The sequence below is a fragment of the Dromiciops gliroides genome, chromosome 2 (genome assembly GCF_019393635.1).
Source record: "Dromiciops gliroides isolate mDroGli1 chromosome 2, mDroGli1.pri, whole genome shotgun sequence".
NCBI lineage: Eukaryota > Metazoa > Chordata > Mammalia > Microbiotheria > Microbiotheriidae > Dromiciops > Dromiciops gliroides.
The window spans coordinates 184,023,193-184,036,389 of record NC_057862.1 but is presented as its reverse complement, the minus strand read 5'-3'; the positions used below and the strand labels follow the sequence as shown (position 1 = coordinate 184,036,389).

Below are 13,197 nucleotides of genomic sequence, written 5' to 3'. Positions count from 1 at the left end.
TATGTGAATATAGAGAAGGTAGGAGTGATGAGAGTACAACTGACAAATAAATAAGAGAAGACTTCCTAGAAAGTAATATTTTTGAGCCAGGGCGTGAATTATTTGAGGGCATTTCTGATGGGGAATGAGCGTATGTAAAAAGATACTGATTATAGAGTTGCACAACAGGGAAAAGCTGAACAAATGGTACAGTCCACTTAGTCCTCAGGTTTGAATTATATTTTTGTAATCACATTGGTATGGTCTTTTTTGTTTTTTAATTGCCTAATTTGAAGGTTGCCTGAAGTAGAGCACCTAGTAAATAACTTGCATGCTCTTTGCACATGAGATATTGTGCCCAGAGCAGAAAATGATCTTCAATCAAAAGAATGCCTGCTAATGTGCTGAATAACCATATACCCCTGGCAATTCTGAGAAATGTCGTTGAATTTGATAAATATTCCCACTTTGACATACTCTGAATTATTTACAAGTTGTTTTTGTTATATTCATAGCAATTGTTTTCCCTGAATATTTGATGGTCTGCATAAACCCATAGACTTAGAACTCAGAGGGAACTTGGGGGTCACATAGTCCACGCAGAGCTTGCCAAAGCTCAAAATGCTAATACTAGAATCAGTCTTAGAAAATTATGTGTTTTCTTTCACTGAATTGATTTTACCTTTATGTTTTTCACTATATTGTATACAGTGCATGGGAGGAGGTTCCTATGATCATCCTTCCAAAATGACAGAACTGATTAGATATTATTAGTGAATCTTTATAGAAAAGTGGAGAGTATGGTGGAGTTTTGTCTAATGTGATTCAGGTCAGAGGCGTCATGGGCTGTATGTGGCTCACAACATTCTAGTGTGGTCTGAACCAGATTAAAATGTAATTGGGAAATATTTTTAAAGTATAATAAAACATTCATTTATTCATTCATTTGTTTAAGAAGATAAATAAAAGTATAATAAATCATGGATAATATTACATTTTAAAAATGTAATGCATGGATTAGTGGCCCCCATTCCTATTTGAGTTTGATTTCACTGGTTTAGAAAGAGCTTTATGAATTTCTCTGATCCTTTTTTATTTCTTCTTTCTCTTTTGCCTGAATTCATTTGGAATGGTCTTATTTGAACAAATGATTATACCCATTTTAAATACCCATTTTAAACACAGTGGTGATTTTTTTTTTATGGACAAAACAAAATAAATTGTTTCAGTGTTCCAAGTATGTGAAAAACCACTGAGCAGATTTTCTTTGAATCTTTTTCTAATTTTAAGTTTTAGTTACTACCCACAAGACTCTTAGTAGATACTCTGAGCTCCTTCCTTGGACATATTTTCTCATCACCTCTGAAGGCTAATGCTATTCTCACATATAGTGAGTGGGTAAAGGGGCATTGTTGTGTCTGTTTTATTGCTCACTGTTATTAATGTTTCATTTTCTTCCCTTTCCAGAATGGAGAGAAACCATCTCACCCTGTGCAGATAATAAAAAATATGCCTCAGATGGCAAACTTTGTGTACAACATGTACATGCTTATGATCCAGAGTACACATCATTATAATCAGGTGAGGTAACTGGAGCCTGCTTTTCTTTAGAGGGGAGGGTCTTGTGTGATGCAGAGTAAATTTCTGTAGTCTGTAGGGTACTTGGTCCTTTCAGGGAAAGAACTAAATTCACACAGGCTAGTGTTGTTTTTTAATTCTATAGAGTTTTGGTTGTCTATTCATTTAGGATTCCCTGCCAAGAAAGGTTCAATGAAATAATGGATTGCAGATTTTTTTGCAGTAATTTTACAATAATAGATACCTCCAAGTGTCTAAAAGAAAGAATACTTTATAATATTTCTTTAAAAGAATACATTCTGGGGCAGCTAGGTGGTGCAGTGGATAGAGCACCGGCCCTGGAGTCAGGAGTACCTGAGTTCAAATCCGGCCTCAGACACCATGTATGTAAAATTAATATGTATGAATTCATAGTGCCAATTTTTTAATTATCACTTAGTTGTTACTATCAACCCCCCCTCCCCATAGTTATTATTTAAATTGAGAAGGAAAATGTGTAAGTGCATATTCATATTCCTGTTGCTCTCATCCATACAACCAAATTCTATTGAAACCACAGAAATAACCATTTTAGTGAATGTTAAGCTGGAATTCTTAACTTTTTCTGTGTCGTGGACTTCTTTGGCAGTTTGGTGAACCCTTTAAGGAGATGCTAATTTCCAGTGAGATGTTAGCAAAATAAAGTTCTAATATTTTTCCCATCTAAATCCACAAACTTATTGAAATCTATCCTTGGACCCCTTGGAGAGGTCCTTGTACTGCTAGGTTAAGAACCTAAAATGATGATGGTGGTGGTATTCAGTCATAACAAACATGTTATCGCCTCTGTGAGGAAATGCGTTGGGTTATTAGAGATAACAAAGCACTTGGGCCTTATAACATCCATGTGAAAAAGCTGTTATTATTTCTTTTATCCCTTTTCCCCTTTTTCCTATTCCCACTCTAATCAGCTTGACCATTGTGGTTTACAAAATGCTTTCCTCACTTCTGAGATCAAGTGGTCTTCCTGTTTTACACATGAAGAAACTGGTGAAGTGCCTTGCCCGTGGCTGAATAGCTAAGTGTCAGAGCCAGGATCCAGACCTCCAAATCCGACTCTTAAGTCCAGTGCTCTCTCCATAATTAATGCTGCTTCCTTTCTTATCGCTTCAATTCACAAATATTAATGAGAACAAAATGACTGCATTATGTGTTAGATTATGGCAGTCATTTCCTTTATGAAGATTCAGTATTGTCTTCACATGCTATTTTGTTTGCTTGGGGGCAGCAATTGTAGAGTAGAAAGAGGTTGGAAAAGTCCAGTGACCTGGCTTTGAATTTTGGTTTTGCTTATTACTGTCTCTGTGACATGGGACAGATCACTTCTCAAAGCCTCAATTTCCTCATCTGTAAAATGAGAGAGTTACACTAGATGACTTTTAAGGACTCTAATTCTAAAGCTTGTGTCCTATGAATCTGATATTTGTAATCAGAGAAACCTAGGTACGTGGCACCAGAAGAGGGAATAAGCACTCTTTGTAATCAAAGAAGAAAATGTCATATATAAACAATGATTTTTTGTTTGTTTTGGAAATTTCTAGACATGCTGAAATATTTTATTCTTTTTCATCAGGCTTTGTTACCTCCACCAGCTATGGTAGAAGAAAGTGATACAGTTCAAAATCAGGAAACAGAAATGGAAACTGAAGTAGAACCTATCCATCCACCAGCAGAAGCCACCCCCACAACAGCTGAGGCTATTCTCACAATGGCAGAGGCTACTCCCACCACAGCAGACAGCACCCAAACAACATTAGAGGCTACCCCTACAACATCTGAGGGCATAAAGACAGATTCCACACTTATTCCAGCAGGGGTTCCATCCCTTTTGACAGAAGTCACACCTACAACATCAGAGACTAGTCAGTAAACCTGACATTTGCATTTGAAGGCAACACTTAATTCATTGCTATCTGAATGTAGTGTTACTTTTCTACTTCCATGTTTGCCTCATCTGCTTTGAGAGGACTGACTTAACACTGAATTCCTATTACTGCTACACTTTCTGGTGTATATAGTTTGTTTGTTTTTCTACTGTTCCAGTTGTTTAGGATCCATTAAAAAATATTTTGCAGCCTTGTTTCACTTATTAAGTCTCACAGAGGGTAACTCAGACTAATCATCTAAGACAGAAACAAAGTTCATCTGAAAATAAATAACAAAAAACACGAAGTAGATGTTTAAACCAGGGAAGAAAATTTTCTCCTTTCTTAACACTCAAATGAATCTATGATCTCATTGATTTGGAACTTCCAGTGATGCGAATTTTAACCCATCAGTGATTGACTCTTGTCTTTGACCTATAAATTTACAACAAAGATCCCTTCCACTTGATATGCTTGGAGGTCTTACCTCCTTTTCCTTGTATCTGGAGGTTACCAGTAGAGCACTTTGGCAAACCACTGGTCACCTCATGCTCTTGTCACTTAACTAAGCTGTCTTTCCTTCCTATTATATAATTTCATAATGATATTAGTTACTTCTGTTCTTCCAAGTACCTTATTGATTATATATTGCAGCTTGTTCATACCATGCAGCTCTCCATTGCCTTTTGTATAATATTCAATTGAATTTTTCATAGATAGTTGTGTTCCGTGTCTTGCTGCCATATAACAGCACCTGTAGGATGCTAGTATTAACAAGATGGGCTGGGGAAGCTAGGTGGCACAGTGGATAGGACACAGGCCCTGGATTCAGGAGGACCTTAGTTCAAATCCGGCCTCAGACCCTTGACACTTACTAGCTGTGTGACCCTAGGCAAGTCACTTAACCCCAATTGCCTTACCAAAAAAAAAAAAAAAAAAAAAAAAAAGATGGGCCTTTGCTTTGGGGGCCAGTAAAAGAGTTTTGGTTTTCCCAGGTCTTTCCAACTTGGTCTCTTTCTGTTTAATGGTGGGCCTAACGAATTGTCTATCTCAACTGCCTGTCTCAGATATACATATTAATGGACTGGCTCTATTTCTTGTTCATCCAAACGTATGTTAAAATCTGGAGAATAGATAATCTTCATCTCCTTGGTCTTGCCTTTGTGGATAGGATAGATACATGAAATTCTTTTTACTATATAAATATTTTCTGTCATGCTCAGTAGGGTTCTAGGGCCTAGTCTACTATAAGTACAGTATCAGCCACTAATAGGAGCAATTGAAGGACCTCACTATCCAGAGAAGGAATTCCTCTTTGACCCAGAGTGTCTACTGAACCTCCTCCTTCATATCAGTAAATACCTATGGCAGACATACATTTCCTTGTTTCTTGCCTTACTTGATGTTTACTAACCAGAGGCTCATTAAACAGAATTATTTCTATTGTTATATATTTCAAGGAATCTTCCATGATTTTGATACACGATTATTAAAATCTGTGAGGAAATGTTTTTTTATCCTGAATCAGATGCGCCCCCCCCCCCGCCCTTTTTTTACCCCCACAGGGCAATGAGGGTGAAGTGACTTGCCCAGGGCCACATAGCTAGTGTCAAGTGTCTGAGGCCAGATTTGAACTCAGGTCCTGCTGAAGCCAGGGCCAGTACTTTATCCACTGTGCCACTTAGCTGCCCCACAGATGCCCTTTTCAAGGTTTTTGAATCAACAGATAATAAATATAATAGGATCTTATATTCTTTATATCTTTTAGTTAATTATGAAATTATAAATATGTGGTCCATTGTTCAATATTTCTTGTAAAAGCTTCCATGTTCCCTACTAATACCATCATCAAGGATGCCCACAATTTATGTATAGAAGCCTCTAAAAGATTTTATATAGATGAGAGAAGAGGCATATAGGTTGTGAGGATTAAAAATATGAGAGACATGGTTTCTGGGTAATTATAATCATTTTATTAAAAGGCCCATAGTTTATTAATAAAAGGAGATCTACTGGCTATCTCTCTCATGCTAAAGACCCTTAAAGGTGGTGGGGCCTCAGTTCATATGCCCTTCCAATTGTAGAAGGTCCATCACATAGCAATCAAATCTAATTGGTTAACAAATCTAATTGGTTGACATGATTGGAGGTGGGTTATATTAAAGTGAAGTCTGGGGATATGTGATTCAGGTCACCCAACTCAATATCTGAGAAGGAATGTGGACCCTTCACCCAAAATAGTTTTCTACCTAGGTGTGGCTTAATCTCATCAGTCCTTCAGCTACCTACACAAAAGGATCTGTCTCTGGGGCAGCTAGGTGACACAGTGGATAAATCACTGACCCTGGATTCAGGAGGACCTGAGTTCAAATCCAGCCTCAGACACTTAACTCTTACTAGCCGTGTGACCCTGGGTAAAGTCACTTAACCCTCATTGCCCTGCAAAAATAAATAAATGAATGAATGAATAAAAAACCAAAAGAATCCGTCTACCCCCCAAGATTCTTCGTAAGCTTGGGTTGGGTTTGACCCAGATGAACTAACTAGACCTTGGAGTGGGGGAGGAGAAAGGCCTAAAGGGGAAGATCATTGGGTCCCCCATGATATCAATTATTAGTAATTATTTCTCACAAGGTCAGTAGCTATATATTTCTTGGTCACCTTTTCCTCAGGATTAAAGAAGTCTAAAATTTCTCCCCTTGTTTTTCATATCTTTGCTTGCCTCAGATACCTAGTATATTGGTCTCAATATTTTATAATTGTATCACCTTCAGCACAGATCTTCCCTATATAAACTTTAATCTGGCTGCTTTTCCTGTTTTTGTTACCTTCAGTATTATTTCTTCCTTCTGTATGAGCATGTCCAGGACCATGACATTAAGGCCTAAGTGTGGTGGTTCCATTCTTATTCATGAAGAAAATAGTTCGTTATGATGTTTGCAAATTTTTTCCATTTTTATTTCTGTATGTAGTCTTTCCATTTTTATCCTTAAATACGCTTGTGATAACTTTGATATCTTGCAAAGCTTTCTTTAAACTGGTTTTGCCCTCTGTTTATTGCCCTGCGAGTTGATCATGTTCATCATTAAGACTAAAAGTCAAAATGTCTGCCCCGCTGTTGCCTTTGGCAGCCATCTTTCTTTTTGGCAAGTAAGTCAAATACTAGCTAAGGCACTTTTCAGGTTCTTTTGGTCTCATTTTGTTCTGGCAATTAATTTACGTCAGTCAAGCTTCTACACAATGTTAGAACCAATTTGATAGCATTTCCTTTGTCCTTTTAATAATTTTGATTTTTCACTTGTTTAAATAGTTCAGTTGTTTCCATTGTACACTATTTCTTTTTCCTGTCCTTGTTTTTTTGTTTTGTTTTTGTGTTCTTATTTGTTTGTTTATTGCTAGTTCTTGTCAGTTCTCACAAGTCTGATTTGTGGTCTGACAATACACAGATAAGCTGACTCAGGAAAGACATCAATAACAAATCTTTTTTTCTGCCTTTTGAAATGTAACCTTTTTTGTTCTTTATGGTATTACTTGATGCTTGCTGTGTCTGACAATGGTTTTCTCAAAAGTGTTTTAACATAGAGATAGGTGAAGCTTCTGTGTCATTAAATCTTTGGCCTCTCATTCCTTATATTTGTACCAGATTTCTTCCTGTCCTTTCCTTCTCCCACCTCAGGGAAGACGCCAAGTATCAGTATATTGATATATTCAAAGGGTCTCACCAAGTTATTCAGAATTTTTCTACCATTTTATCCTTTGCAATGAATGGTGCATAAGCTGTAGTTTTTTTCATGGGGGACTTTTTGCAACTACTTATTAGTATTGTAATACATGATGATCAAATATCCCATGGAGAAGTGTTTCTTGTTGACCTTCAGCATTTGATAAAACCTACTTCACCAACTAATATCTTTGCATCTCCAAGGGATACCTGTTGCATTGAGCTGAAACTTCCTCTTTTGTGCTTTTGTTTTAGCAAGAATGTCAAAATTCATGATTCAACTTTTCCTGCACTATGTTCACTCATTGGCTATTGGGAAATGTCATTTAATGAACTAATAGTCAAATTAAAATTAATTACTGTTCTAAAAACTGTGATTCCAAGTACCCTTTCCAATAACATCCTTTAATTCTTTATATTTCCCTCAACATTCCGTGGCATGGAAACCACAGTACAGTGGTCCTTCTAGTTGCTGGCACTTGACCTTATCTTCTTCAGAAAAGAGCAGTGTTTACACATTCTGACAGTCAGAGTAGTTGCACAGGAAAGAACCTTTAAAGAGCATCTAATCTTGTAAGTGAGGAAAATGAAATCCAGGGTTAGTGTGACTTGAATCTGGTCTTCTGAATCCAATGTTCTTTCTATTATACTACATTTCTTGTCAAGATACTTTAAACTTAGTTTGAACTAATTTCTTTCCCTATTTCCACCCCCACTACACTTATATAGAATCTCCTTGGGTTATAACTGGATTATTTTAACCTGATTCTCCTCCATGTTACATACTACTGCCAGTTAGATCTACCTAAAGTACCATTTTTATCACACCACATTCCCCCCACCTCAAAAATTATGTCTAGAATGCTCACTTTGCTCTTTTACCTATTCAAATCCTACCTAGATGTCAAATTCCATTTTTAGTCCCGCCACCTGTGGAAAAACTTTTGAACTATTCACCCACGTGAATATCTCCCTTTTCTTACTCTTTTCTTTAACTCTAATTTTTATTACATTTTAATACTTTGATTACATAGGTCCTTATATATTTTTTTTAAGATTTCACTGGAATATGACTTAACTCTTTGTGAAAAATGTGTGAAAAGAATATGGTCCCCTATAGCATCTATATGGGGTATCCCAAAAGTCTTAGTGTAGTTTTAAACTTATCGAAGTGTTAGGACCCCAAGAGCCCAGTAAATACTAATTGAAATGAATTAAATTGGTGGATTGGGAAAGAGCTAACTATCCTACAAGGGTTTTAGTGTCTACAAGAGATTTGTTTAGGAGGCTAGGGAGATGAGGGCTGGACTCTTGGAGCACAGAAGAACTGAATCAAAACCTTTCTTATCCCCTCATGAACAGTATGACTCTGACCCAGGATATAACTGAGTGTCAGAGACAAGACTTGAACCCAAGTCATTATGACTCTAACTCTGTCTACTCACTTTAACACCTTCCTTATATTACATAAATTACATTCACTGGACCAGTCCAGCATTTCTCCCCAGTTTCAAATGTGCTAAAATGAAAAGCCCAGGTAAGTAGCTTAAAATGTAAACCCATCTAGGATTTGGTAGTGTTGGCTTTTCATGTTTACATTTCCCAATTAGTTTAAAGGAAAGTTATCACAGGCAGGGAAAGTGCTGACTTAATGGGAAGATGAGAAATTGAGGTGATGGAATGATGAGATAAGTGAAATACTGAGAAAACTACACAGGATAAATCTAGGGTCCAGAGGGCATGTGGGAGGGAGCTTTTTCTATCAGGATTGAACTGGTTAGTCTGTTATATAATTTCACCGATTATAAGAATTTGAAAGCAGGTGTTTGGGCATCTACGTGAGGCAGAGGCCTGGCAAAATGATTTTCATTGGTTAGAAGAATATCTGGATAGACAAAGTTGAAAAGCAGCTTTAAAACAATACTGTCTTTCCTGGAAAAAGATTGATTTTTCTGTCTGCCCTCTAGGGATAGGGGTCATGATACCTGCAACCAAAACAAGGAAACTAGTAATCTTCTTAATTAAATAAGCCATTCCCCCCACTCCCCCCACCCCAGTAATATTGATTGCCGTTTTGTTGATCCAAGATCTTTCTACATCTTTCTCTGATTCGCAGCAAGTTATTGATTTTTGTCACAGTAATAATGGCTGAGTTATTTTTAAATTGTTACCAGAAGGACCAATGAGACACAGTGGACTACCTGAGCAATTCAGTTCCATAAATTAAGGAGTCATATTTAATCAGAGTTAAATAGTACAGGGCCTGCAGCCAATGTGCGACAAATTCAGATGAGGGTTGCCACAGCTTTCCCATTTTCATATGCAAACATATTTGAAAACATCTCAATATATTTTTAATTTAAAAATGTATAGGGGCAGCTAGATGGAGCAGTGGATAAAGCATGGGCCCTGGATTCAGGAGGACCTGAGTTCAAATCCAGCCTCAGACACCTAACACTAGCTGTGTGACCCTGGGCAAGTCACTTAACCCCAATTGCCTCACCAAAAAAAAAAAAAAAAAAAAAAAGTATATAAAATGATATTTTAAGTTTACAAGCAAGGGGAGTAATTAAGAAATTGTGTTCATGTTCAAAAAGCATGATTCCCACCTCTCTTCAACTAGATTATTTTTCATCTTTGTATCTCCCCCAATGTCTTGTCTGTAGTAGGAATTTAATAAGCTATTTGTTGAAAGTGGATGACAGGGGCAGCTAGGTGGCACAGTAAATAAAGCACTGGCCCTAGATTCAGGAGGACCTGAGTTCAAATCTGGCTTCAGACATTTGACACTTACTAGCTGTGTGACCCTGGGCAAGTCACTTAACCCCCACTGCCTCACCAAAAAAAAAAAAAAAAAGTGGATGAGGTCCTGAAGCAGTTAAGGAATTTTGATGGGATTTGGAAGATGAGGAGACAGCACTTCTAAAAACCTTTCTTTGTTTAAACAGAGTAATGTCTGTTAGGATTCTTAAGTTAGGATGATGGGCAATACAAGTTGAATGATGTTCACAAATATTGAAAGAAGGCCTGAATGTCCAAGTGCTCAATGTTCCCGTGGATTAATAATCTCATTGATTCAGTTACACCCTTTGTGGGCCAAGCCTGATTCTGACCTTTCAGTTGATTCAGGTTCAGCACTGGAATGAAATGAGACACTCATAGTCTAAATAACAGTGAGTGAAAGGAAGTTGACTTAGCCATACCAAGGAAAGGATATATTCAGCTAGTTCAGGTAGTTGCATCTCCCCTCAGCTTCCTACAAAAACATCTAGTCAGAAGGTTGTCTTGACTCATAAGGCATCTGTTAAATCTAAATGGCATCAACTCCTTCTGGGTGAGTCTTTTGATATACTGGTTGATCAGAAGCCACATCAATGGCTTGAATCCTAGTACCTTAGGCCAATCAAGTCCCTGGGACAACTTCCCTACTTTTTGAGAAAAAACTATCCTAGCCCAAGTGGCTGGATCCCCCTCCTAATTATTTCATATTTATTCTGTATATAGCTTTGTATATATTTGTTTGCATGTTCTCTCCCCCATTAGATTGTATGCTCTTTGAGTGCAGGGATGTATGTTTGGGTTTGGAACCAAATGAGAACTAGACCATCTAACATTTATCTAAAAGTTTCTGGGGACAGCTAGGTGGTTCAGTGGATAAAGCACCAGCCCTGGATTCAGGAGGACCTGAATTCAAATCTGGCCTCAGACACTTGACACTCACTAGCTGTGTGACCCTGGGCAAGTCACTTTAATCCTCATTGCCCCCCCCCCAAAAAAAAAAAGTTCTAAAGAAAGTTTCCTTGACCATAGAATGGAAAGGATTTTCATCTAGGATACAGCACTAGTTCAGATAGATGCAACTCCTCTGTCTCCCTATGGAAACACATCTGGTCAGAAGGGTGGGTTGACTCTCATCATAGGACATCTGACAAGTCTGAGGGGCACTGAGTTCTCATGGGCAGGCCTTTTTATTACTCAAATGACTGGTAAATTGCATCATTAACTTGTCCCCATGTCCTCTGGATTGGTCAAGTCTCAGAGACAGTTTCTGCTTTTTTCAGGAAAAAAAAAAAGTTATTCAAGTCCATGTGGGCAGGGTCTCTGGTAGATATTATTTCTAACTTATTCCACCAGTGCCAATTGTAATCCACTCATGCATTCTCATATTATGCTTTCTTTGTCCATGTCTTCCTACAAATTCCCCATGAGAGTTACCCTGGAGGGTAAAGGCCTTACTCTAGGTCTTTTAATATCTTTTTAAGTACCAATGCAGCACTTGGGCTTATCTACCCCTCATTTCAGTACATGACTGACCTATCTCTCCAACTTTATTAAACCCCTTCTCATCACTGGTAATAGCCTTTAGCTTAGTTATGCTCACCTACTATGCATCTTTACATTGCCTTTGAGTCACCTGTGATTTTGATTTAACCACTAGTATTGCAAAAGTGGTTTGGTGTATTAGGAAACAGCTTGAGATTGTTGAAAGTATTTAATTTTCCAAGTTCGACCCAGCCCACTTTCTCCTAGTCAATTCTGGGTCCATAAAATTATGGAGTGCTTGTCTAAGATATGTGTCAAGGAATCAATGGATTGCCTATCCAACTGGGAAATAGGTATTTTTCTTCCACTTAAAATTTTTTTTAGCAAGTGTGGCTTGTTGGACATCTTTCAAATGGCCATGAATCTCATCGGGAGTCATATAGTATTCTGGAACTTGAAGCAATCAGAAAATCATTACAAGGAGGATATAGAATGTTATGATCAATATCATCTATCAAAATAATGAAAAACAGTATGGGAGGAAGGTTAGCCTTTAGAGATTTTTTTTTTAGTGAGGCAATTGGGGTTAAGTGACTTGCCCAGGGTCACACAGCCAGTAAGTGTTATGTGTCTGAGGCTGGATTTGAACTCAGGTACTCCTGATTCCAGGGCTGGTGCTCTATCCACTGCGCCATCTAGCTGCCCCTATATTATGTTTATTTTTGATGATTATTTTAAAAGTTGCATTGGTGGCACCCTCTGCTTGGAATATTCTTCTCCTTATCTCTAATTCTTAGACCACTGGCTTCTTTTTTTTTTTTTTTGGTGGAGCAATGGGGGTTAAGTGACTTTCCCAGGGTCACACAGCTAGTAAGTGTCAAGTGTCTGAGGCCAGAGTTGAACCTAGCTACCCCCCACTGGCTTCTTTTAAGACTCAACTCAGGTGCCACTCCCTGTATGACACTTTCCCTAGTACCTTTACTTATAAGACTAAATTCCATTGACTCTCTTTTTCTTGTTTATGCCAATTTCTGTATATGTTATCTCCCCCATTTGAATGTAAATGTATTGAGGTTGGGCAGCTAGGTGGCATAGTGGCTAAAGCACTGGCCCTGGATTCAGGAGTACCTGAGTTCAAATCCAGCCTCAGACACTTGACACTTAACTAGCTGTATGACCCTGGGCAAGTCACTTAACCCTCCCCTGCCAAATAAATAAATAAATAAACAAACAAATAAATAAATAAATAGAATTTATTGAGGTTGGGGCTATTTTTGCTTTTCTTTGTGAGTCTAGTACTTAGCACAGTTTGTGTACTTAGTAAGTTTTTACCAAATGCCTTTTTTTGTTTTTTTGTTTTTGTTTTGTGGGGCTATGGGGGTTAAGTGACTTGCCTATGGTCACACAGCTAGTAAGTGTCAAGTGTCTGAGGCCGGATTTGAACTCAGGTACTCCCGAATCCAAGGCCAGTGTTTTATTCACTGTTCTACCTAGCTGCCCCTCAAATGCCTTTTGATGAATGGATTATACAGGTAAAGGAACAGCAGAATTCCAGTACTCCCATGGTTCCTGTGAAAAGCCTAGATGTTAGGTGTAATTTTGAAGTACTTGCATAAACTGATTTTTTTTAATTTAAAAAAGTTTTAGAAATTTATTGTTATAAGCATTTATATCTCCCTCCCATCCCCCCCCAATAATTAAAAACTAAAATAAAAACGCTCACAATAAATATACGCAGTCTAGCAAATAAAT

General features: G+C 37.7%; 1 protein-coding gene across 1 annotated transcript in view; it reads left to right on the top strand.

The window, feature by feature from the left end:
• The window catches only part of AQR (aquarius intron-binding spliceosomal factor), a 106,286-nt gene extending 102,616 nt beyond the window's left edge, over window positions 1-3,670 (top strand). The window contains exons 34-35 of the mRNA XM_043986744.1: window positions 1,447-1,560; window positions 3,170-3,670. Of these exons, the coding sequence (XP_043842679.1) occupies window positions 1,447-1,560; window positions 3,170-3,466 (411 nt within the window). The 3' untranslated portion in view covers window positions 3,467-3,670. The remainder of the gene's footprint in view (window positions 1-1,446; window positions 1,561-3,169) is intronic.
• Window positions 3,671-13,197: the final 9,527 nt, after the last annotated feature.